At 46.7% G+C, this 27843-nt stretch overlaps 1 protein-coding gene across 1 annotated transcript in view; it reads left to right on the top strand.

The window, feature by feature from the left end:
• wscd2 (WSC domain containing 2) overlaps positions 1 to 27843 on the top strand; it is a 253328-nt gene that overhangs the window by 207056 nt on the left and 18429 nt on the right. The window contains exon 7 of the mRNA XM_078227247.1: positions 5788 to 5988. Within this exon, the coding sequence (XP_078083373.1) occupies positions 5788 to 5988 (201 nt within the window). The remainder of the gene's footprint in view (positions 1 to 5787; positions 5989 to 27843) is intronic.

The following is a 27843-nucleotide window of genomic DNA, read 5'->3' as shown; positions in this document are numbered from 1 at the left end:
TTCAATCCAGGATGAAACTTATTGATACCGTGTTGAATGCTTGACGTGTGATAACGACTGGTTAAAAAAAAATCAGCTGGCCCATCAAGCTTGCCGCAAACCCAGAAAACATGGAGCGTACTGACAAAACATTTGTTACTCCACCCTGATACCCCTCCCCAAGCTGCCCACCATGACCTCCCATCATCAAGCTTTTTCCCAGCGTGGAAGAGTCAATTACTAGGGGGCATAGGCTTAAGGTGCAAGGGGCAAGGTTTAAAGGAGATGTACGAGGCAGAGTTTTTACACAGAGGGTGGTGGGTGCCTGGAACTCGTTGCCGGGGGAGGCAGAGGAAGCAGATAGGATAGTGACTTTTAAAGGGCATCTTGATAAATACATGAACTGGATGGGAACAGAGGGATATGGTCCCAGAAGGATAGGGGGCTTTAGTCCAGGCGGGCAGCATGGTCAGTGCAGGCTTGGAGGGCCGAAGGGCCTGTTCCTGTGCTGTAGTTTTCTTTGTTCTTTGTTCTTTCTACATGGGACTCCAGAGCCACAGCAATGTGGTTGACTCTCAACTGCCCTCTGAAATGGCCTGATAAGTTGCTCAGTTGACTGCAGCGATTCAAGAAGGCAGCTCACCACCACCTTCTCAAGGACAACTAGGGATGGGCAATAAATGGTTGGCCAGTCAGCGACACTCATGTCCCACAAATGAATGTTTTAAAAAATCGCCAACTCCCCCTGTCTCTGCACACTGTGCACGAAGTCTATGTTGCCTCTCCCCATCCTCTCAGCCAAGATGCATCACTTCGCACTTCTCTGTATTCAAAACATTAGATCCTCCTTCTGCCAGGCAAGAGTAATCCTGCCAACCTCTCGCCAGCCACCAGTTTTGACTTTAAATTGGCAAGGTCTTCCCAGTGAGATTATTTGCTTTGAATAACAGTTGCATCGAATTACAGAGAATATGCAGTTCGGATCAGATACAGACCATTTGGCCCAAGTCATCAGTGCCTTTGCCTGTGCTGTCCAGAGATCTCCTCCCAACCTGTCGAGGCTTGGGTCATTTCGTTTGGAATCAGAATTGCCCACGTGAGGCTGAAGGTATAGCTGCCATCAATCCTTCTAAGGATGATGAAGCGTGATTCCCAACAAATTGCCATCGCAGTTTATTATGGAAAGTTCGCCAGCTTATACACTCAGTAATCCCAGACGGGCCTCCCTGTTTGAATGTTGCGCTGTTAACGCTCCCAAAATTTATCCTCTCATTATCACTTTTGGCCGCTGAAATTTTTTCACTTCTCGGATACAGTCTTGATTATTCATGCAAATAGCATACTGCCTGACAGCCAGTTATTTACAAACCTCAGCATTATCCAACTGGTTACAGTGCACAGCAGCCTCTTACCAGCACTGTCAAGAGAACTGAGAGCTACTTGGAGGCTGGCAAATCAACTAGAGTTTGATCTCCAGCATGGTCCTCTATTAAGCATCTCCTCAGAATGACAAGGTGTGCTTTAGAATGAATGAGGTACTTTTGAAGAGTAGTCACTGTTGTAACCTAGACAAGGCATGGGTCAACTGGCCTATTTTTAAAATACTTGTTCATGGGATGTGGGCGTCGCTGGCTAAGCCAGCATTTATTGCCACCATTCCTGAAGGCATTTAAGAGTCAACAACATTGCTGCGGCTCTGGAGTCACCTGTAAGCCAGACCAGGGAAGAATGGCAGATTTCCTTCCCTAAAGGACATCAATGAACCAGATGGGTTTTTCTGACAATTGACAATGGTTTCATGGTCATCAGTAGATTCTTAATTCTAGATTTTTATTGAATTCAAATTTCACCATCTACTGTGGTGGGATTCAAACCTGGGTCCCCAGAACATTTCCTTGAGTCTCTGGATTACTAGTTCAGCAACAATACCACTGTGCCACTGCCTCCCCTGTGCTGTAATTTCTGCGTAAGTTGCTAGTACGAAAAATGCAGCACTCAATATGTGCACAGCAAGCTCCCATAAACACCAATGTGTTCATGACCAGATGATCAACTGACATTACTAAAAACAGACTATCAGCCAGGACACTGATTTGATTTGATTTATTATTGTCACATGTATTAGCATACAGTGAAAAGTATTGTTTCTTGCGCGCTATACAGACAAAGCATACCGTTCATAGAGAAGGAAAGGAGAGAGTGCAGAATGTAGTGTTACAATTATAGCTAGGTTGTAGAGAAACATCAACTTAATGCAAGATAGATCCATTCAAAAGTCTGATGGCAACAGGGAAGAAGCTGTTTTTGAGTTGGTTGGTATATGTCCTCAGACTTTTGTATCTTTTTCCCGATGGAAGAAGGTGGAAGAGAGAATGTCCGGGGTGCATGGGGTCCTTGATTATGCTGGCTGCTTTTCCAAGAAAGTGTAGACAGAGTCAATCGAAGGGAGGCTAATTTGAGTGATGGACTGTGCTTCGTTCATGACCCTTTGTAATTTATTGTGGTCTTGGGCAGAGCAGGAGCCATAACAAGCTATGATACAACCAGCAAGAATGCTTTCTATGGTGCATCTGTAGAAGTTGTGAGAGTTGTAGTGGACATGCCAAATTTCCTTAGTCTCCTGAGAAAGTAGAGGCGTTGGTGGGCTTTCTTGACTATAGCGTCTGCATGGAGGGACCAGGACAGGTTGTTGGTGTTCTGGAACCTAAAAACTTGAAGTTCTCGACCATTTCTACTTCATCCTCATTGATGTAGACAGTTGCATGCCCTCCACTATGCTTCCTGAAGTCAATGACTATCTCCTTCGTTTTGTTGACATTGAGGGTGAGATTATTGTCACCGCATCAGATCCTTTATCTCTTTCCTGTACTCTGTCTCGCCATTGTTTGAGATCGGACCCACAACAGTGGTGTCATCAGCAAACTTGAAAATCGAGTTGAAGGGGAATTTGGCCACACAGTCAGATTTGGAGTACCAGCCAAGAGAAGGGGTACAAGTCTTTAGAATGGGATTTGAATCCATGACGTTCTGACTCCAAGCCAAGAGTACTTCCATACCGACATTTCTGCAATATTGTACCTGGCCAACACAAGTATTTTTTCTTCATCCTGTGTACCCGGGATAATTGCTCACCATCACATCGCTGCTTGAAGTTTTGATTGATTCCTTCTGCAGGAATTTTGGCTGCTAACCTGGAAGGGACTGGATTTTGGGATCAGATGTCATCTGAGCTGGGAGGAACTGGGAAATATTGTGCTCAGTTACTTTCCATTAAAAGGATGAAAAATTGTAGGCTTGTGTTTCCCAAGAGTTCTGGTCCCTGCTGAGACTGACTAAATGTGACTCACTGTGGCACCAAGGTTAAAATGCTTTGAACCCAATGAATGTACATTCTGATGAGTCAGACTTGTGTTTAGCTCGTGACAAGATGGAAGATACCCAAGATGAGATCAGATTTTTCGCCAAAGACAGTTTACTGCTCAGATCGGGAAAACAATTGTCCAGCATTTAATAATGGATGTTTTGGCAAGAGACACTTTTGGAGTTTTCTTTCAGTACCCTTTCCCAAAGGTAGGGGAGTCTAAAACTAGAGGGGCATAAGTTGAAGGTGAGGGGGAGAGATACAAAAGGGTCCAGAGGGGTAATTTTTTCACCCAGAGGGTGGTGAGTGTCTGGAACAAGCTGCCAGAGGTAGTAGTAGAGGCGGGTACAATTTTGTCTTTTAAAAAGCATTTAGACAGTTACATGGGAATGATGGGTATAGAGGGATATGGGCCAAATGTGGACAATTGGGACTAACTTAGTGGTTTTAAAAAAAGGGTAGCATGGAGAAGTTGGGCCGAAGGGCCTGTTTCCATGCTGCAAACCTCTATGACTCTATGACCTTTGAGGATCAAGGAAAAACTTTTCCATAACTGTTTCCCAGGCGATTTAGTCAGTGAGCTATTGCACAGTACGGTAGATTGCACATGAACCAGAGTAAGTAGCTTCTTCCTCACTTATAGCCCCCTCAATGGTGACAGAACTTGTACAACACCTTATCCTCGGAATAATTTACAGGCAATAGATTGCCTTCAAAGTGTTGTTGCTGTTATTATGGAGACAAGAGCAGCAGTCACTTGACACATGAGGGCCCATACATACAAAATGAACAAATGACTAGTTCATCTGCCTGCACCTGATACTGATTAAAGGAGGAATGTTGGCCAGGACACTTAGAAGAGCTCTTTGCTCTTTAGATAATGTCATGGGGTAGTTTACACCAACCTTATAAGGCAGCCAGGGCTTCAAATGAACATCTCACCTGTATTAATTTAAGTTTAAGTTTATTTATTCGTGTCACAAGTCGGCTTACATTCACACTGCAATGAAGTTACTGTGAAAATCCCCTAGTCGCCACACTCCAGTGCCTGTCTGGGTACACTGAGGGAGAATTTAGCATGGCCAATGCACCTAACCAACACGTCTTTGGACTGTGGGAGGAAACCGGAGCACCCGGAGGAAACCCATGCAGACACAGGGAGAATGTGCAAACTCCACACAGACATTGACCCAAGCCGGGAATCGAACCTGGGTCCCTGACGCTGTGAGGCAACAGTGCCAACCACTGATATACTTATGCTAAGCATTGCCATTTAGAATCCTACAGTGCAGAAGGAGATCATTCGGCCCATCGAATCTGCACAGACTACAATCCCACCAGGCCCCATCCCCTTAACCCCATGTATTTACCCCAGCTAGTCCCCCTTACACTAAGGGACAATTTGGCATGGCCAAACCACCTAACCTGCACATCTTTGGGCTGTGGGACGAAACCAGAGCCCCTGGAGGAAACCCACGCAGACATGGGGAGAATGTGCAAACTCACACAGACAGTGACCCAAGGCCGGAATTGAACCCGGGTCCCTGGCACTGTGAGGCAGCAGTGCTAACCACAGTGCCAGCTCCATTTTGCAAGGAAAGTGTTCATTGCGAATGCAAAAAACATATCTTTTATATTGAGAAATTAAAGATGAATAAAATGGGGCAGGACGACTTCAAGTACAAATGTCATAAAACATCAGAGGAATTTATACTGTTAATAGGATAGTGAAATATGTCAGTTTGTACGATACCATAAAGTATTTTACAAGTCCAACTTGACTATTTCAAAGTCAGGCACCTACATATGGACTCTTAGTTTACCAATGTACCCAGTAAGCCATGTTTTATCATAATCCTCCTCTGGCTTCTCATCTAGAAAGCTATAAAACTGAAATGAGCCCACACCACTTTTTTTATCCTTCCATGGGATGTGGGTGCCTATTCCTACCCATGAGAGGGCATTTCAGAGTCAACCACATTGCTGTGGATCTGGAGTCATGTGTGAGCCAGATCTGGTAAGGACATTAGTGAACCCGATTGACAAAGGTTTCATGGTCATCATTATTAGATTGTTATTGAATTCATATTTCACCATTTGCCGTGGTGGTTTTCGAACCCGGGTTCCCAGAGGATTTCACTGGGTCTCTGGATTGCTAGTCCGGGGACAACACCATTACATCATTGCCTCCCTTAACTGCTAACTGACTATACCTCTGCATCATCTCTCTTGTGGGGTGGGATAGTGCCACAGTGGTTGGCACAGTGGTTAGTACTGCTGCCTCACATCGGCAGGGATCTTTGTTTGCTGACCTTTCTTTGAAAGCGAATTCAGATTAAGTGCGACGAATCCGCCAGAATGCCTCACTGAGGAAATGTCCAGTGTCCACCATGTTTAGTTGAAAACTGTGACATTTATGTTCTGTTTTCTCTCCTCTCTCCCCTCAGGTTTCAAAGGAGAAAGAGACCATTGGAAAAGTGGCCGGTCGATTTGTATAAAAACGCACGAGAGTGGCAAGAAGGAAATTGAACTGTTTGATGCCGCCATCTTGCTTATTCGGAACCCATACAAAGCTCTGATGGCTGAATTCAACCGGAAATATGGAGGACATATTGGCTTTGCTTCTGAAACTCACTGGCGGGGCAAAGGTATGATCAACATTGTTCATTTTTCCACATGTCCTCAGACTGAAAGCCGTCAGTAGAGGGGATTGGAGTGTAAGATTCCACCTCAGGGTTCTGTATGTTGAGTAGAACCAGGTGAACGTTGATGACTCATCGTATAGAACCATTGCCAAACAAAAACATGAGGAAGATTCACAGTTACATCGCGCTTCTCACGCCCACTGAATATCTGAAATTGCTTTACAGCCAATGACATACTTTTGAAGTGTACTCACTACTGCAATGTGGGAAATGTGTCGGCCAGTTTGTGCACAGCAAGCTCCCACAAATAGCAATGCAATAATGGCTGATTGATCTTTTGTGATGCTCAGAAAAGGGATACAATGGCACAGTGGTGGCACAGCTGTCTAACAGCGCCAGGGACCCGAGTTCAATTCAGATCAGAGAATCCCTGGAGTGCAGAAGGAGGCCATTCGGTCCATTGAGCTTACATGGCAATAATCCCACCCCGAAACCCCACATATTTACCCTAACTAGTCCCCCCCTGACACTAAGAGTCAATTTAACATGGCCAATTCATCAAACCCGCACATCTTTGCTCTGTGGGAGGAAATCGGAGCACCCGGAGGAAACCCATGCAGACACGGGGCAAACATGCAGACTCCGCACAGACCGTGACCCGAAGCCGGAATTGAACCCGGGTCCCTGGTGCTGTGAGGCAGCAGTGCTAACCATTGTGCCACCGTGCCACACTATCTGTGTGGAGCTCACAAGTTCTCCTCGTGTCTGCGTGGGTTTCCTCTGGGTGCTCGGGTTTTCTCCCACAGTCCAAAGATGTGCGAGTTAGGTTGATTGGCCATAGTAAATTGCCCCGAACTACCTGGGGAATTAGTAGGGTAAATACACGGGGTGACGATGATATGTCAGTGCAGGCTCGAGGGGGGAGATGATTGATTTGATTTGAGGCCAGAGAGGGATTTGAAAACAAATTTGAGAAAGTTTACAACCACGGTGTTGCCAGACTGGGTAAGTCAGAAAGCAGTATGTATGCCCCTGTGGACTAAGAGGCATAAAGAATCACAGGGTAGGCTTGAATACTTCAGAACTGGGAGCTGTTTATTGAAGGTGTGCACTCATTCACAATCAAAGAACAAAAAGAACAGTACAGCACAGGAACAGGCCCTTCAGCCCTCCAAGCCTGTGCCAATCATGATGCCTGAACTAAACTAAAAAAAACTTCTGCACTTCCTTGGTCCGTAATCGTTCTATTCCCTCCCTATTCACGTACCCATCCAGATGCCTCTTAAATGTTGCTAATGTGTCAGGTCTAAGACTGCCCAACAGGGTCCCATACTGGGCGGAGCTAATAGTCCAGGGGTCACCTGACCTGTGCTCTTAAAGGGGCAATCTGCACTATTTTATTATTTATTGTCATAAGTAGGCTTACATTAACACTGCAATGAAGTTACTGTGAAAATCCCTTCGTCGCCACACTCTGGTGCCTGTTTAGGTACGCTGAGGGAGAATTTAGCATGGCCAATGCACTTAACCAGCACATCTTTGGACTGTGGGAAGAAACCGGAGCACCCGGAGGAAGCCCATGCAGACACGGGGAGAACGTGCAGACTCTGTACAGACAGTGACCCAAGCCGGGAATCGAACCCAGGTCCCTGACGCTGTGAGGCAGCAGTGCGAACCACTGTGCCTCCGCGGTAGAGAGAGAGCAAGTGACAAGCTTTGGCTTTCCTCTCGTGAAATAGTGAGTCACTCAATATTTATCGACTTGATATTTCAGTTCATACTGCAACGGAGAATTACGCCAAAGGATAGGTTGGAAATCACGCTGATTAAAAGTAAGATTTCAATGCTCCCCATTGCTTCGCTGAACTATAAAAAAAACTCCAACTGTTCAGCTTACAACATTTGAAGAGTGATCTCTCAGCCAGGATTCTGCTCCTGAAGCTTTGAAATGATCTGTGAGTGACCCCTAGACCAGTAGTATATAATCAGCATGTAATTGGTGTCACGGCAGTTTGTGTCCATGTTTAGAGTGTGGTGACTCTGCTGTGTATTTCTGTGTATGATTCACATAGCTTGAATAAGCCTCTGTAAGTATAGACTTTAAAATCTTTTTAACTAGAGGTCAATATTATAATTTCTTATCATTAATAGAATCCCTGCAGTGCAGAAAGAGGCCATTCGACCCATCGAGTCTGCACCGACAACAATCCCACCCAGGCCCTATCCCCTTAACCTCATTTATTTACCCGAGCTAGTCCCCCTGACACTAAGGATCAATTTAGCATGGTCAATCCACCCAACCCGCACACCTCGGGACTGCGGAAGGAAACTGGAGCACCCGGAGGAAACCCACACAGACACGGGGAGAAGGCGCAAACTCCGCACAGACAGTGACTCCGAGGCCGGGATTGAACCCGGGTCCCTGGCGCTGTGAGGCAGCAGTGCTAACCACTGTGCCACCGTGCCATTCTTCCCCACACTAAAGTTTGAAACCTTGGTCCCAGATTCGATTATTTTTCTGCCCTGTTATCAGGATTTCAGATGATAGTGTTTTTGACATGAATCTTCATCCATCGCCTGCGCAATGAATTCTGTCCCCTCATCATCAATTCCATCCCTCTTCCTGATCAGTACTCAACCATCCCCACCCTTTTCAACCTCAGCTTCTGACCCTAAGGATGGGATTTCCCAGCACATCCCTCACCTCACCCCAGCACACCCCTCATCCCCACCCTCATGGCAAGTTTTTCATTGGCCCCCATGTGTTCTTCCAGTCCCGCCGAGGTCTATGGCATTTTGTATGGCTCACCCCTCACAGATGCACCATAGAAAGCATTCTTTCTGGTTGTATCACAGCTTGGTATGGCTCCTGCTCTGCCCAAGGCCGCAAGGAACTACAAAAGGTCATGAATGTAGCCCAATCCATCACGCAAACCAGCCTCCCATCCATTGACTCTGTCTACAGTTCCCACTGCCTCGGCGAAGCAGCCAGCATAATCAGGGACCTCGCGCATCTCGGACATTCTCTCTTCCACCTTCTTCCATCGGGAAAAAGATACAAAAGTCTGAGGTCACGTACCAACCGACTCAAGAACAGCTTCTTCCCTGCTGCTGTCAGACTTTTGAATGGACCTACCTCGCATTAAATTGATCTTTCTCTGTACCGTAGCTATGACTGTAACACTACATTCTACACTCTCTCGTTTCCTTCTCTATGAACAGTATGCTTTGTGTGTATAGTGCACGAGAAACAATACTTCACTGTATGTTAATACATGTGACAAAATAATAAGTCAAATCAAATTGAAATCCTGCTGCCGGAGAACCCCACTGTGGGGGAGTGGGGGATCACCATCCGCAGGACTGGAAAATTCTGCAGGCAGAAAGTGCTGGAAACTCCCACCCTAGATCCTCCCAGTCACAAAGACGATCTAGTTGCCAATCTTGTTGCCTGCCTGTGCCTGTGACCTTCCTTCAGGTCATTTGCTGCTGAATCCCTCATCCCCCAACGAAGGGCTCCCCGCAATATTCTAATATTCTCTTGACTGTTGGTACTATTTCCTTTTTCTCTCAAATGATCACTGAATGGGGCAGCTTTTCGCTGCCCTATTGATTCACTTTGCAGAGTCTTAGAATTCCTGCAATACAGAAGGAGGCCATTTGGCCCACCGAGACTGCACTAACCCTCTGAAGTGCATCCCATCCAGGCCCACCATCCTAGAATCATAGAATCCTACAATGCAGAAGGAGGCCATTCGACCCATCGAGTCTTCACTGACGACAATCCCACCCAGGCCCTATCCCCATAACCCCATGCACTTAGCGTAGCTAGCCCCCCTGACACTAAGGGACAATTTAGCATGGCCAATCCATCTAACCCGCACATCGTTGGACTGTGGGAGGAAACCGGAGCACCCGGAGGAAACGCATGCAGTCATGGGAGAGGCGACGGCCTAGTGGTATTGTCAATAGACTATTAATTCAGAAACTCAGCTAATGTTCTGGGGACTCGGGTTCGAATCCCACCATGGCAGATGGTGGAATTTCAATTCAATAGAAAAATCTGAAATTACGAATCTACTGATGACCATGAAACTATTGTCGATTGTCCGAAAAATCCATCTGGTTCACTAATATCCTTTAGGGAAGGAAATTTGCCATCCTTACCTGGTCTGGCCTATATGTGACTCCAGACCCACAGCAATGTGGTTGACTCTCAACTGCTCTCCAAGGGCAACTAGGGATGGGCAATAAATGCTGGCCAGCTAGTGATGCCCACGTCCCACGAATGAATATTTTAAAAAGCGCAAACTCCACACAGACAGTGACCGAAGCCAGGAATTGAACTCAGGTTCCTGGCGCTGTGAGGCAGCCGTGCTAGCCACTGTGCCATCCTGCCACCATCCCCTCATCCTGTACCCTGAATAGCCATTCTACCATCACATTCCAATTGACTATTTGGGCATTTTCATGGACACGCTTGCACGAAGGCTGTTCGAACACACTTTGGCACGTGCATGGCATAATGGAGTTCCTGCTTGGGAAAAACGTTGCCCTTGAAAAGCAACAGAGAGGAACCATTTGTAAAAAAATTGCCTTGTGGGAGTTTACTTGGACAAAAGAAGAAATCACCTCCTGGCCACCCTTCCTTGGTGCACAAGGAACGTTCTGCACCTACCCTACCTCATACCAAACCAGTCACCTTCCTGACCCACAATGGTTCCTGACTCCCACCTTAAACTTCCCAAATGAACTCCTTCGAGGCCTCACCCCTCCCTATCTCTGTAACCAATGGCAGCCCCACTCACAGAAATAGTAAGGGAAGAATGACTTGCATTTTCCACATACTTCAGATGTTGCAACGTGCTTTGCGAACACGTTTTGAGGCGTAGTTACTGTTACAATGTTGAAAGCACAGCAGCTGACTTGTGCACAGCAAGATTCCTCAAATAACAACGTGACAATGACCACAATCTGAGGTCGGGTGAGGGATAAATATTGACTGATGCTGTGGGAGCTTTTACCTGAGAGGAAAGGTAGGAGCTCGACCTTTGACCATTGCCCACCTTCAGAAAGTAGTGGAGCGCCATTGTTTTTTCATTATTCTGTCTGGGGCATGGGCATCGCTGGCAAGCCCAGAATTAGTTTCCCATCCCTAATTGCCCTCCACTGAGGGGGTTGCTAGGCCATTTCAAAAACCAACCACATTGCTGTGGCTCTGGAGTCACATGTTGGCCAGACTGGGTAAGGATGGCAGATTTCCTTCCCTGAAGGACATTAGTGAAGCAGATGAGTTTTTCCAACAATCAATAATAACTGCCATACTGAGATAAGCTTTAGACTCCAGATTTATTAATTGAATTTAAATTTCACTAGCTGCCGTGGTGGGATTTGAACCCATGTCCCCAGAGCCTCTGGTTTAACAGTCCAGTGATGTTACCTTTATACCATCATCTCTCCTCCCTTCGCCTTCTCCCCACACCCCTTCCATTCAATTTTCTCCCGGCTGCAGCACAATCCAGTGCTAACCACTGTGCCACCGAGATGCAGCACGGTGGCACAGTGGTCAGCACTTCTGCCTCACAGCGCCAGGGCCCCAGGTTCAATTCCAGCCTTGTGTTACTGTCTGTGCGAAGTCTGCACGTACTCCCCGTGTGTGCGTGGGTTTCCTCCGGGTGCTCTGGTTTCCTCCCACAGTCCAAAGATGTGCAGGTTAGGTGGATTGGCCATGTTAAATTGCCCCTAGTGACAGGGGATTAGAACAATGAACAATACAACTCAGGAACAGGCCCTTCGGCCCTCCAAGCCTGCGCCGCTCATGTGCCCAACTAGACCATTCTTTTGTATCCCTCTATTCCCAGTCTGTTCATGTGGCTATCTAGATAGGTCTTAAACGATCCCAGCATGTCCGCCTCAATCACCTTGCTTGGCAGTGCATTCCAGGTCCCCACCACCCTCTGTGTAAAATACGTCCCCCTGACATCTGTGTTGAACCTTGCCCCCCTCACCTTGAACCCGTGACCCCGTGATGAGCAGAATAATTAGCAGAGTTACAGGAATAGGGCCTGGGTGGGATTGTGGTCGGTGCAGACTCAATGGGCTGAATGGCCTCCTTCTGCACTGTAGGCATTCTATGGATTCTATGATAGCTCTAGCTGTAGTCAGTTCAATCCGAGTTTGAGTAGGTTAGGTATAATTGATGCAGATAATGGCCGGAATCTTCCGGCCGTTTACTCCAGTGGGATTCTCCAGTCCTGCTGCAGTGAATGGAGATTTGGCTGAGCGCCAAATTCTCAGTCCTCGCTGGAAGCTGAGGCGAGGCATGAATGGCCGGAGAATTGCGACCTCTGTTTCTAGACCTCCCTGGAATTGAAATATATTGAGGCCAGCTCCCCCACCCCCCACCCCCCGCACATCCCCCTCACCCCCACACAGACGAGCATCACTCCCTGTGAACCAGCTTTCAGTATCCATTGTCCAACTTGTGCAAGCTTCAGGCTTTCATGAGCTGGAGGCCAGAGACCGCAGCTGACGTGTTTAGTGGACAAGTGACCGTCGGGGGAGAGGCACAATTTCTGTAAGCTGTCACTGGATTCTGAATGTTCTCCACTCAAGCCTTTGAGGCTTCTTTGTTCTATATATATATATATATATATGTGACCTTGTGGGGTTGCAAAAGCAGCCTTTATTGGGGATTGGGGTTGGTCTAACATTTTTAAGATCAATCAAACACAGTTCCTAGCTGTCAGCTTATCACCCGGCATCTTAAAGCAAACACATTCCCGATTGCTGTGAGGGTCACACACCATCGCGGTTTAAGAAAACTGGGTCATTGGGGAAACGTGGAATATTTATATTTCATTGAGTAATTGCAACTCACGTCGTAGCATTTGCTTAAGCTTAATTTTCATCAAAAAAATCTTTTAGATTGTGACTCGAGTGTTGACTGGAATATGCAAGTGAAGTTAGTTTTGAAATCATTACAACACAGGCCTGCCAAATCCTGTCTTGTTCTACCTTGAAGGAAATACTACTTTCTACGTCCATCCAGAAATGGCAACATGGCTCATATTTCCGAAACCAGCCAGTATCCCTAAACCGCGCAGGCGCGTGATCCCATAGGAACTGGGAAGTTGCTGCTTAGGGAACAGCATTCCCATTAAGATGCCGCGTGACCAACTGGACACAACAGTATTTAGAGGAAACACTGAACAAAGAACAAAGAACAAAGAACAAAGAACAATACAGCACAGGAACAGGCCCTTCGGCCCTCCAAGCCCGCGCCGCTCCCTGGTCCAAACTAGACCATTCTTTTGTATCCCTCCATTCCCACTCCGTTGAAATCAGGGTGGATCAATCATTCCGGAAGTTGTGAACGTAGGAATTAGGAGCAGAAGTAGACAAATTCAGCCCTTCAATCCTGCTCCGCCATTCAATCAGATCATGGCTGATCTCAGCTTTAACACAGGGTCGTCTGGACTCGAAACATCAGCTCTTTTTTCTCTACTTACAGGTGCTGCCAGACCTGCTGAGATCTTCCAGCATTTTCTCTTTTGGTTTCAGATTACAGTATCTGCAGCTTTTATCCATGGCTGATCTCTCCCTGGTCTCAAATCCACCTCCCCATCTGTTCCCCATATCCCTCTTTCCCTTTTTTCATTAGAGATATGCCTGTGCCCCTCTTGAAACCATTCAACGATTCAGACTCCACCGTGCTGTGGGAATGTTCCATCGTTGGGCTTGTTGTCCAGTGTCCCCGGTTGGTTGTGGCTGGGACACACTTGTCCCAATTTTGAGATATTTGAGCCTGGTGCTCTCCTTGTCAATGGACCCGAAAAGCTCATGCATCACAGCACCCAATGAATAAAGAAAAGACAGTTATATTGTGGAGGTGGGGCGATGTCTGTGGGGGCCATCGCTCCCGGGCCGCTTTATCCGCTTTTTGTGGCCCATGAGCGATGTGACAGCAGCGCGTTTTTCAATTTTTTTTTCTCACTGCGCATGCGCAGTTCAAAGCTCCGATCGTTTCAGCCGCAATAAGCCCCACTATAACACGATTCGGACTCGCAATTTTTTTTCAGACAAAGTGCGTATGGGGGCGCCTGAGGACAGCTTTCCAAGTCGGATCTGAATTGCGCCCAGATTCAGCACTGAGAATGAAAATGGTAAAATTGGGCCCTATATGTTAACCCTTATCTCATATCGAAATTGTTTGGTACATGCTGTCTCTAACTACCAAAACAATCTCTCAGCTGTGGCCATGGAAGCTGCTGTTTGTTTTGCTTATCAAAAAGCCTGGCTGGCATTGAACTTTCAAAAAATGCAGTCAATCTTTCAAGCTAATCCCAGCATGCCTGCTGAGTTTTAAAATGTGGTCAAGTTAACTTTAAAAGTTTTGCGCTTAAATGTAATTAACATAGGCCGAAATATCTCAAAATGATGTCTTTGCATAAATGAAGCAGACCATACACAGGATCCACAACACTTACCCAGAGGAAATCAGTCCATTTTCCCTCAACCTTTGTGTCACAATTTGAATTTCCAAAACCCAGATCCATCATTAATCGTCAGAGCAAAGGGATGTCTGAGAAAGCTCAGTAAGCACACAGGGCTGTTTTATTTTTAGATAGACATAACATTTAGGAAAACATACTTGCCACCTCCCAGAGTATTTGCAGAATTGTAAGGAACTCAAGATGATTAACGTTGTTACCGCTGCCAAATGAAGGAGAAACGTGCCCCGGGCTTCCTTCCCCTTGTTAGATTTGAACAAGGCCACAGCGATTCTGTTTTCTTTGTCCTGATTTATTTCTAAGGGAACTTGCAGAAATGAAGACTTAATAGCTACAATTCCCAGAATCCCAGTGCTGCTTTGAGAAATTGTCTCCGTGCAGCTGTGCCTCCTCCATCCCCAATAATAAGCCACAGCCTCGGAATAATTATACAGTCCCAGATTCCAGGTAGGGGCGGCACGGTGGCACAGTGGGTTAGCACTGCTGCCTCACAGCGCCAGGGAGCCGGGTTCGATTCCCGGCTTGGGTCACAGTCTGTGCGGAGTCTGCATGTTCTCCCCCCGTGTCTGCGTGGGTTTCCTCCGGGTGCTCCGGTTTCCTCCCACAATCCAAAAGACGTGCTGGTTAGGTGTGTTGGCCGTGCTAAATTCTCCCTCAGTGCACCTGAACAGGCACCGGAGTGTGGCGACTGGGGGATTTTCACAGTACCTTCATTGCAATGTTAATGTAAGCCTACTTGTGACACTAATAAATAAGCTTAAGAAAAAAGACTAATTCAGACGGAACCACTGGAGTGAGGGTGGTAGCAAACTGCCATGAAGGGGAATTAATCACCATCCTAATATGACCATGAAAGAAAAGAAAATAGGAGTAGGAGTAGGCCATTCAGCCCCTCAAGCCTGCTGTGCCAGTGGTGGGCAACCAGCAGCCCGGGGGCCAGTTGCGGTCCATCTGAATTCTGAGTGCGGCCTTTGTTGACTGCTGTCCGCGCGGAGGGTTGCCATATTCCGCTGATTTTCCATCTGCGGAGTATTTTTTCCTGCCAGTGTGACTGAAGTGATTCACACATAAAGCAAGGGCAAGTGAACTGAGGTGCGTGCCAATTGCTCAGAACATTGACTGTGAGAGCCGTGCGTTCCCTCTGTGTCCAATCAAAACGTAAATATCACTTTTGTTTTTTTACCATTTGAAGTTGATATTCTATTAATTTCTATAACAAGTTATGAAATATTCAGCATGTATTTAATGTATTTAATCTTATTCAAGTGTCATAGTTAGTGAACAAGTCTGATTTGAATCTTGCGGCCTACTGAGATGAAGGAGGGCCACTCATTAGCCCAGGTTGCCCATCACTGGGCTATGTTATTCAATAAGACAAGGCAGATCTTCTTTCTCAACTCCACTCCACTACCCTACCCTCCATAACCCTTGATACCTTACTGTCCAACAAATCCTGTCAAGCTCAGGCTTGAATATTTTCAATCCCTGAGCGTCTTTTCCCAAAGGTAGGGGAGTCTAAAACTAGAGGGCATAGGGTTAACGTGAGAAGGGAGAGATACAAAAGGGTCCAGAGGGGCAATTCTTTCACTCAGAGGGTGGTGAGTGTCTGGAATGAGCTGCCAGAGGCAGTAGTAGAGGCGGGTACAATTTTGTCTTTTAAAAAGCATTTAGACAGTTACATGGGTAAGATGGGTATAGAGGGACATGGGCCAAACGCGGGCAATTGGGACTAGCTTAGTGGTAAAAACTGGGCGGCATGGACAAGTTGGGCCGAAGGGCCTGTTTCCATGCTGTAAACCTCTCTGACTTCTATCCACAGCTCTTTAAGGTCGCGAATTCCAAAGATTTACATCCCCGTGATTGAAGAGGTTTTTCATCATCTCCATCCAAAATAGCCGACCCCTAGTTCTAGATTCTCCGGTCAGGAGAAACAGCCCCTCAGCACCTATCCTGTTACAGCTTCTAAGAATTGTATACATTTGTGATGACTGCCCCTTTAAGGGAAACACAGCAGAGTAAGGGTCTCCTGGCCTGGGTGACCAATTGGGACTCAGAGTGGGGAATCACCCCAGGGGGAGGAGTTCTCCTCGGCAGAGATATTGGAGAATAACCTGCTAGCATGCAGCTTTTAACGATCACTGAATTAATCATAGCGTCTTAGAGGTATACAGAATGGAAACAGGCCCTTCAGCCCAACTTGTCCACGCCACCCAGTTTTTACCACTAAGCTATTCCTAATGGCCCATGTTTGGCCCATATCCCTCTATACCCACCTTACCCATGTAACTGTCTAAATGTCTTTTAAAGGACAAAATTGCACCTGCCTTTACTGCCACCTCTGGCAGCTCGTTCCAGACACTCATCACCCTTTGTGTGAAAAAATTGCCCCACTGGACCCTTTTGTATCTCTCCCCGCTCACCTAAACCTATGCCCTCTCGTTTTAGACACCCCTACCTTTGGGTAAAGGTGTTGACTATCGAGCTGATCTATGCCCTTCATTATTTTATAGGCCTCTATAAGATCACCCCTCAGCCTCCGACACTCTAGGGAAAAAAGTCTATCCAGCCTCTCATTATAAGTCAAACCCTCAAGTCCCGGTAGCATCCTAGTAAATCTTTTCTGCACTCTTTCTAGTTTAATAATATCCTTTATATAACACGGCAACCAGAACTGTACACAGTATTCCAAATGTGGCCTTACTAATCTCTTGTACAACTTCAACAAGGTGTTCCAACTCCTGTATTCAATGTTCCGGCCAGTGAAACCAAGCATGCCGAATGCTTTCTTCACCACTCTGTCCACCTGTGGCTCCACTTTCAAGGAGTTATGAACCCGTACCCCAAGATCTCTTTGCTCTGTAACTCTCCCCAACGCCCTACCATTAACTGATTAGGTCCTGCCCCGGTTCAATCTAACAAAATGCATCACCTCGCATTTATCTAAATTAAATTCCATCTGCCATTCATCAGCGCACTGGCCCAATTGATCAAGATCCCGTTGCAATCCTAGATAACTTTCTTCACTGTCCACTATGCCACCAATCTTGGTGTCATCTGCAAACTTACTAACCATGCCCCATAAATTCTCATCAAAATCATTAATATAAATGACAAATAACAGTAGACCCAGCACCGATTCCTGAGGCACATCGCTGGTCATAGGCCTCCAGTTTGAAAAACAACCCTCTACAGTTACCCTCTGTTTTCTGTCATCAAGCCAATTTTGTATCCAATTGGCTACCTCACCTTGGATCCCATGAGATTTAACCTTATGCAACAACCTACCATGCGGTACCTTGGCAAAGGCCTTGCTGAAGTTCACATGGACAACATCAACCACATTGCCCTCATCTACCTTCTTGGTTACCCCTTCTAAAAACTCAATCAAATTTGTGAAACATGATTTTCCGCTCATAAACTCATGCTGACTGTCCCTAATCAGTCTTTGCCTCTCTAAATGTCTGTAGATCCTGTCTCTCAGAATACCTTCTAACAACTTATCCACTACAGACATTAGTGAAACCAAAAGAGAAAATGCTGGAAAATCTCAGCAGGTCTGGCAGCATCTGTAAGGAGAGAACAGAGCTGATGTTTCGAGTCCAGACGACCCTTTGTCAAAACTTTGACGAAAGGTCATCTGGACTCGAAACGCCGCTCTTTTCTCTTCTTACAGATGCTGCCAGACCTGCTGAAATTTTCCAGCATTTTCTCTTTTGGTTTCAGATTCCAGCATCCGCAGTCATTTGCTTTTATACAGTGAACATTTGTTCACTAATGAAGTCTTTGAAAGTGGATCATTACAACATTTCAATGAGATTGTCTCTCATTCTACTAAACTCCAGAGAATATAGGCTCATTTTTACAGAGGACAATCCACTTTAATGGCGCACTTCATTGCAGAACCAGCAATATTAGTTCTAGCTTTGATTGTAAGTTAAGTTACAAAAGACTCAGCAGAAGAAATGGTTCCCCTCGGCATCTCAGGAGCTGGTTGCATATCCTTGTACCACTCTTCCTGGCTAGACTCGAGGTGATTGGGAGATTCCTCCATGGATCGCACTGGGAGATCACAATGCGGTAAATGACTGGGATCCACTTTACACATATCATTTGGAACGACCCTCCACTCACCTACTTTGAATCTGGCTACGGTGGATCTCTCTTTAACTTGGAACACTTCATCTGCTTTTCCCTTGAATTCCCCTGAACAATACTTTGGTCTCTGTTCTCGTAACCTCAGTCTTCTAAAGGCATTCCTTCTGTCCCAATTCCCTGGTGATCTGGACCGTGTTTGGTTTTTTGGGAAATCTGCCTCTTTGCAGCTCCCTTCTCCTGTCCAGCTTGTCTTCCACTGGCAGTGTTGAGATATGTTCGCTTCCCGGTCTCTTATCTTCAACTGCAAACAAATTCACCTAAACATAAATTCAAAAAGTCTTTCTATCTTAAAAGGACCCCCAGTTGCTAAGCAACAGTCACATGCTTCTGCGAGTGTATTCACTTTTCACACCATAATAAGTTCATAAGATATAGGAGCAGAATTAGGCCATTCGGCCCATCGAGTCTGCTCTGCCATTCGATCATGGCTGATATGCTCCTCATCCCCATTTCCTGCCTTCTCCCCATAACCGTTCAACCCTTTACCAATTAAAAATCTGTCTAACTCCTTAAAGTTACTCACTGTCCCAGCATCCACCGCACTTCGGGGTAGCGAATTCCACAGATTCACAATCCTTTGAGAGAAGTAGTTTCTCCTCAACTCTGTTTTAAATTTGCTACCCCTTATCCTAAGATGATGACCTCTCGTCCTAGAATGCCCCACAAGAGGAAGCATCCGCTCCACGTCTACTTTATCCCATACCTTTTATCATCTTGAATACCTCAATTTGATCTCCCCTCATTCTTCTAAATTCCAGAGAGTATCGGCCTAAACTGTTCAATCTCTCTTCATACGACAAATCCCTCATCTCTGGAATCAGTCTAGCGAACCTCCTCTGAACTGCCTCCAATGTCACTACATCTTTCCTCAAATAAGGGACCAAAACTGGGCACAATACTCCAGGTGCAGCCTCACCAATGCCTTGTACAGTTGCAACAATACTTCCTTACCTTTATATTCTATTCCTTTAGCTATAAATGCCAACATTCCATTCATTTTCTTTATTATCTGCTGTACCTAATAAAGATAATAAAGATCTGCATAACCCTCTCTAAGCACAATAGAAGCATAGTTTGAATTGAACCAACCCTCACACATTTAAACATTTTTCTCCAGCATGAATCTAATTATAGGTTTTACCCTTCCTGAAACACAGAAACGTTAAATTAAACCCAATTAAAACGATACCTTATTTCTAACTTGTACCAATATAAATCCCTTAAAACTATCTTTGTTTGCCTAGCACTGGGCACCCAGATCCCTCTATATGACAGAGCTCTGCGATCTCTCTCCAGTTAATTTGTTATACTACTTTTCCATCCCTCCTGCCAAAGTGGCCAGGACTTTAACATCGCGTTGTGCATATTTTCGGGCGCAAAGCAGTCGTAAAGTGGGGCGTAAAGCGATTAGCGCAATTGGCGCCGGTTTTCGCAACCAGTGCCATTTTACATGCGCAGGAAAGACAGGTTAATGTATTCAAATTTATTGAATTAAGCATTCAATTGTCATTAGTGAGCCTGGCACTCAATCGTCCGGCCTTGCCTGCCTTTTTGATCTCGCCGGGAAAGGTTCTTGGCGGCGAGGAATAGACATGCTCCCCATGAATGGGGAACAGTCGACTTGGCCTCGCCGGTGGAACCGGAGGCCATTCAGGTCCCCCGGGGAGGCCGAGGGCAAGGAGGTGTGTCACTTGGGCGGTGCCAGGGGGCGAGGCCAGTTGGGGAGGGGCTAGTGGAGTGGCACGGTGGCGCAGTGGTTAGCCCTGCTGCCTCACAGTGCCAGAGACCTGGGTTCGATGCCTGGCTTGGGTGACTGTCTGTGTGGAGTTTGCACATTCTCCCCGTGTCTGCGTGGGTTTCCTCCGGGTGCTCCGGTTTCCTCCCACAGTCTGAAAGATGTGCGGGTTAAGAGCATTGACCCGCCAGAGTGTGGCGACTAAGGGAATTTCACAGTAACTGCATTGCAGTGTTAATGTATGCCTTACTTCCGACGAATAAATAAACCTTAAAACTTTAGTGAGGACGGGCCAGTGGGAATGGGTCTAATGGTGGGAGGGGGCCTGATGCCACTCTGTAGCGATCGGTGGGGGGGGGGGGCGCAGGACTGCGATCGGTGGAGAGGGCCCATTGCCACTCTGCAGCGATCGGTGGGCGAGGGAGGGGGTCCGCGATTAATCTGGGTGGTGGAGGGGTCGGCGGAGGCTGCATCTACACCCACAGGCCCCGGCGATTGTAGGAGGGGGGAGCTGCTTCAGGCTCTCTCTTTGGTTGTCAGACCTCTGCTCCTGCTACTGTGCACGTGCAGCATACGCACATGCGCACTACCTCCCTCTGCAGGGTTTTGGGCATGTTAAGCCCCACCTATGGGCTTCTGCAGCAAGCAACAGGCTCGCTCAGAATTTTGCAGCTAGGAACCTGTTGGCAGGGGAGTGTGATCTTCAGGCCCTGTTCACTACCTCAGTGTCAAATTTTGTTGACTAAAATTCTTGTCAAGTGCCTTGGGGCATTTTGCAATGTCAGAGTGCCATTTGGATGCAAGTGGCTGCTGTTGATGATGTGAAACCTGCTTTGCAACATTAACTATTGGAAATGAAAACTCAACAGGAGCCAAGAGTTGTTTTTGCTTTAATTATCAGCCTAGCTCAGCTGGTAGCACTCTCATCGAGTTAAAATAAGGCAAAGTGGTATGATGGCCTTCATTGCAAGAGGACTTGAGTACAGGAGCAAGGATCATAGAATCATAAATTCCTACAGTGCAGAAGGAGGCCATTCGGCCCCATTGAGTCTGCACTGACCACAATTCCACCCAGGCCTTATCCCCATAACCCCATGCATTTACCCTACCAATCCCCCTGACACGAAGGGGCAATTTAGCATGGCCAATCCACCTAACCCACACAGCTTTGGACTGTGGGAGGAATCCGGAGCACCTGAAGGAAACCCATACAGAAACGTGGAGAATGTGCAAACTCCATGCAGACAGTGACCCAAGCCAGGAATTGAACCCGGGTTCCTGGCGCAGTGAGGCAGCAGTGCTAACCCCTGTGCCACCGTGCCAACCCAAATGTCTTACTGTAGCTGTGCACAGCCTTGGTGGTATTGTGTACAGTTTTGGTCTCCTGATCTTAGAAAAGATATACTTGTCATAGAGAAAGTGCAGCGAAGGTTCACCAGACTGATTCCTGGGATGGCAGGATTGTGATATGAGGAGAGAGCGCCTCGTCTTGTGGTTTTATGGAATTAGGAATTATTTTAAATATACGTCTATGGGCCCATGAACAGTTTGCAAAACACCTAAAAAAATCCAATAGGAGCCATTTGCATTCAAACAGTACCTCTATCACACAGAAATATCTCCAGGGACTTTACAGGAACATTATCAAATAAAACTTGGCACCAAACCATGTAAGGAGGTATCAGGACAGAGCTTAAAGTTTAGAGGAGATGTGCGAGGCAAGTTTTTTACACAGAGGGTGGTGAATGTCTGGAACACGCTGCCCGGGGAGGTGGTGGGAGCAGGTACGATAGCGGCATTTAAGGGGCATCTAGACAAATACATGAATAGGATGGGAATGGAAGGATACGGACTCTGTAAGTGCACACGGTTTTAGTTTAATTCAGGCATCATGATTGGTGCAGGCTTGGAGGGCCGAAGGGCCTCCTTCTTTGCTTTTTGTTCTTTAATTGGCTAATAGGGTAAGATTAAGGAGCACCTTGAAGGAGGACACAGAACAAGGCGGAGAGGTTCAGAGAGGGAATTCCAGGCCTGGCCAGGTGAAGGCATGGCCGTCAAGGCCGGAGCAATAAATATCCGGGATGTGCCATTCTGTTCTTTATTTTCAGGTGCCATAGCACAGCCCTCAGCGTCCAACTAGCATTCATTGCTGAAGCTCAGTTGACTTCAGAGGAGGTTCCACTCTGCCCCGTGGGCAGCACGGTGGTTAGCACTGCTGCTTCACAGCGCCAGGGACCCGGGTTCGATTCCCGGCTTGGGGGTCACTGTCTGTGCAGAGTCTGCACGTTCTCCCCATGTCTGCGTGGGTTTCCTCCAGTTGCTCAGGTTTCCTCCCACAGTCCGAAAGACTTGCTGGTTAGATGCATTGGCCGTGCTAAATTCTCCCTCAGTGTACCCGAACAGGCACCGGAGTGTGGTGACTCGGGGAGTTTCACAGTAACTTCATTGCAGTGTTAATGTAAACCGACATGTGACACTCATATATAAACTTCAAACTTTCAAAAATAGCAGTCAGACAATTATTTGCTTACTTGCGTAATTAATGCCGCTTATTATTGATGGCTTATTGGATAACAGCGGGTTTTAGATCCTTCGATTTCATTAGCGGGAACAGGCAGCTTTGCTGTGTGCTTTATCTGCAACACACAGTGAAAGGAGAGCAAATAAAAGTGACTGTTGAGAAACAGCAGCCTCGAGATTTACAGAGACACAAATCAGCTGTGATCTGACTGCTGCTTATGGATATGTTATAAAATTTGAGGAGATTAAGCAGCGCTGGAAGACGTAAATCACAGCCCGCGCTTGAATTAAGAGCCCCTCGGTACACATTTGGAATGCTGCAGTGCGGAGGATGCAGAGTCTCTGTGGAGGTGTGTCACAACACGACACCAGGGAGTGACGCCGGTTTTCCCCTTCAAGTGTCCGCGGCCTCCACGTTGCCTTGCGCTGTGCCGGCAACCTGTTGCCACGTCTCCTGAAAGGACACTTTTCTTTGAAGTTTAGAGGAGATGTGCGAGGCAAGTTTTTTTTACACCGAGGGGTGGTGGATGTCTGCAACGTGTTGCCCGGGGAGGTGGCGGGAGTAGGTACGATAGCGGCATTGAAGGGGCATCTAGATGAATACATGAATAGGGGTGGGATTGGAAGGATTCGCACTCTGTAAGTGCACACGGTTTTAGTTTAGGCATCATGAGCGGCGCAGGCTTGGAGGGCCGAAAGGCCTGTTCCTGTGCTGTACTGTTCTTTGTTCTTTATTCTTGTTCTTTGATACTTCGAGCATTGCTCCCTCTGCTAATAAGAGGCTAATGTCAGTCTATCTGCTTTCACTCTCAGCAGGACAGCTCACCCATTGCCTCACCTTTCGAATTAAGTTCATAAGTTTATTAGATATAGGAGCAGAATTAGGCCATTCGGCCCATCGAGTCTGCTCTGCCATTCGAACATGGCTGATATGCTCCTCATCCTCATTTTCCTGCCTTCTCCCCATAACCCTTCAACCCATTACCAATTGAAAATCCATCCAACTCCTCCTTAAATTTACTCACTGTCCCAACATCCACCGCACTTTGAGGTAGTGAATTCCACAGATTCACAATCAAACTGATCATGGACAAAAGTTTTTTTTAAAACAATGTGATTCTCTTCAGCTGTAACTTCTTGCTTGCTCCCAATCTTTTCAGTCTCCCTTGTCTTAAATTTCAGTTGTTCATCCCCTATTCGATTTGATTCCAGCACACTCCGGGCCGGATTTTACCATTTTGAGTCTAAGTGCCGAATCCAGGTGTCAAATAGATCCGCGCCTGGCATCCTCTTTCCAGCGCGCCCATACACGTTTTGCCGGCTCCGGTCCGATTCGCGCTGTGGGCGGGGCTTAGCGCTGGCAGACCAATCAGAGCTCTGAACTGCGCATGTGCAGTTCGAAAAAATTCTGAAGCAGCGCGCCTGGGCGCGAAAGAAAAAAAAAGCACAAAGTGCAGAGAGCGGCTCTCTGACGATCATCCTCTGGTCGGGGGGAGGGTGGGAGGAGGAAGCGATTCCTCGCTAAGAAGATGAAGCAGAACCGGCCGATTCCACAGTGGATCCGCATGAAAACCGGCTACAAGATCAGTACAAGTCCAAGAGGAGACACTGGAGAAGGACCAAGCTGGGCCTGTAAAGGGATATACCATCACTGGTACACTACCAGCCACAGCCATCTCTCCTGCTCTCTTGCCCCTGCAGCGAAGAGCTTCCTCCAGATGCCCCTGTTTCCTCCCACAGTCCGAAAGACGTGCTGGTTAGGTGCATTGGCCGTGCTAAATTCTCCCCCAGTGTACCCGAACAGGCGCCAGAACGTGGCGACAGAGGATTTTCACAGTAACTTCATTGCAGTGTAAATGTAAGCCTACCTGTGACACTATTAGTAAACTTTAAACTATAAACTTTCAGATATGAAAACCGAGGTCCCATCTTTCGGATCCTGTTGTTTAGTTGGACATAAATGATCCCATTGTATATTTCAAGGAAGAACAGGGAGTTCTCCTTGTATCCTGATCACTGTTCACCATAAACCATCCCAAAATTGGAATAACTGATCTAAATTGCAACAATAACTGTACTTCAAAAGTGTTTCGTAGGCTATTTTTGGAACACGCTGATGTTATAAAAGGTGCTATGTATCTGTCAGGACCTTCCACTTCTTTGCTTGACACTGAATGCCTGAGATATAAAATCTGAAGTTTATTCATTAGTGTCACAAGTAGGCTAACATTAACACTGCAATGAAGTTACTGTGAAAATCCCCCAGTCGCCACACTCTGGTGCCTGTTCGGATACACTGAGGGAGAATTTAGTATGGCCAATGCACCTAACCAGCACGCCTTTCAGACTGTTGGAGGAAACCGGAGCACCCAGAGGAAACCCACGCAGACACGGGGAGAACATGCAGACTCTGCACAGACAGTGACCCAAGCCGGATAGTGAATCCTGGTCCCTGGCGCTGTGAGGCAGCAGTGCTAACCACTGTGCTACCAGCATGGCCCTGATGAACTAATTGTGCATATTGGTTTTTCAGGCTCAGGGTAACTATTGGCGAAAGGGGTAGTGGGGTTACTGAGCAGGGCCCATGATGCCAATCCAAGTTGGCTGGCTCGAGTTGCTTTTCCGTAACTTCTGGAGAAGGAAGTTTGGCATCTCGCTTTAGATTTCTTTCCTCCCTCTGAGAAGTTGAGCGTAGGGTCTCATTGCCTGCCAACTCCACTCTTAATGATGCCAATTCAGAAGTTCATAAAATGCAATTAAGACATGCCATTATCCGTGTTAATTCCCGTTACCAATGGTGCTTATCCTGAGGCTATTCCATATGCTATCACCTCCTCTGGTGTCTCAGAAAGGCTCCTTCTATTTCACTACGCTCTCATCAAGGAGATAGTATTGCCCCAGCTCAAGGTTAATGGACTCCAGTGGCTCTTGTTCAGTGTCAGATGTGCTCCTTGCCAACACACCTGCTACCTTCTACACGGCTATAGTTGACAGTCAGAGTAGAACATGGTTACAAGGATGTGGCCCCTCATAATTGAACCATTCTTCAGTACTTGACCTAATTGGGAATGAGACAGTCTGGGGCACAATGGGCCGAAAGGCCTTCCTTCTGTGCTGTAAAATTCTCTGCTTTCTTTATGCATTCTTTCTATCTGTTTACACATTCGCAGCAGATCATTACCAACATCGCTCGCCCTGTCACTGATCTCCTGCCGTGCTTGTTGGTCATTTCCTTACGAGTGAGAATATCCCGCAGTGCCAAAGAGCACAGCTTTCCTTTGCTTTATTTCACCTGGCATGTCTCCGAAACCCACACCACAGCCGTGACTTTACAATCTGTAGGAATATGGCAGCTCTGATCCCCTTCCATTGAGTGAGAATTCAACCCTTCAAATTCCTGGCAGCTGTACAAGTGTTCCCTCGGGCAATTAACTGTGCAACGAGGAACTTTGCACGGATTCAATCAGTTCAATCCCATATACTTGGCAAAAGCAGCTGAAGAAAAGCATCTGCATTTATATAGCAACATTCACATCCTTCAGGATGTTCCAAAAGAGCCAAAGATGTTTTGCGGCCAAACACAATGCAAGGGGTGGCACGGTGGCAAAGATGCTCTTTCGGTCCGGGCAAGATGTTCTTTCGGAGACTCGATGGGCCGAATGGCCTGCTTCTGCACTGTAGCAATTCTAAATTTGAAATACAACAGCTATTTTGTGTTCGAAAAGATCCCAACAATGTCTGATTAATCAGAATTGGCGATGGACAAATGTTTACCAGGACAGTTCTCTGGTAAAGAATGATACAGTAAGAAGTTTAACAACACCAGGTTAAAGTCCAACAGGTTTATTTGGTAGCAAAAGCCACACAAGCTTTCGGAGCTCCAAGCCCCTTCTTCAGGTGAAGAAGGGGCTTGGAGCTCCGAAAGCTTGTGTGGCTTTTGCTACTAAATAAACCTGTTGGACTTTAACCTGGTGTTGTTAAACTTCTTACTGTGTTTACCCCAGTCCAACGCCGGCATCTCCACATAAAGAATGATACACCATAGGAGTTGTTATCTCAATAACCAGCTAGGGTCTCATTGCAGTATGTTATCTGAACTCCCTTCTTAATGGCACTGTGGTTGTAGCTGCACCAGATAGACTGCAAATGTTCAAGAAGGCAGCTCACCACCACCTTCACAAAAGTAAGTAGCGATGGGTAATAATTTTTTTTATTCATTCGTGGGACACGGGCACTTATTGCCAGCATTTATCGCCCATCCCTAGTCCCTCTTGAACTGAGTGGCTTTATCAGAGGGCAACTGAGACTCAACCACATTAATGTGGGTCTGGAGTCACATGTAGGCCAGAAGATTCCCTTCCCTAATGGACATCAGTGAACCAGATGGGTTTTTCCGACAATTGACAATGGTTTCATGGTCATCAGTAGATTCTTAATTCCAGATTACTTTTATTGAATTCAAATTCCACCATCTGCTTTATTTTATTTATTTATTAGTGTCACAAGTAGGCAAAACATTAACACTGCAATGAAGTTACTGTGAAAATCCCCCAGTTGCCACATTCCGGGGTCTGTTCGGGTACACTGAGGGAGAATTTAGCACGGCCAATGCACCCTAACCAGCACGTCTTTCGGACTGTGGGAGGAAACCGGAGCACCCGGAGGAAACCCACGCAGACACGGGGGAGAACGTGCGGATTCCGCACAGACAGTGACCCAAGCCAGGAATCGAACCCGTGAGGCAGCAATGCTGATCACTGTGGACCGCCAGTTGGGGATTCAATTGGTGAAACTCAGTGAATGATCTGGTTTGGAGGTGGATTGTGACGCTGATTCACCTCAGCATAAATGGCAAGGTTTCTTCTTTATGGAATCCAGGGCTTATCTGTGCCGTGCATGGAGATTTCCTGAGGAGGTGATGCCAGAGAAACAGGG

Source organism: Mustelus asterias, chromosome 13, assembly GCF_964213995.1.
Source record: "Mustelus asterias chromosome 13, sMusAst1.hap1.1, whole genome shotgun sequence".
Lineage (NCBI taxonomy): Eukaryota > Metazoa > Chordata > Chondrichthyes > Carcharhiniformes > Triakidae > Mustelus > Mustelus asterias.
This window is presented reverse-complemented; position numbering and strand designations above follow the sequence as displayed.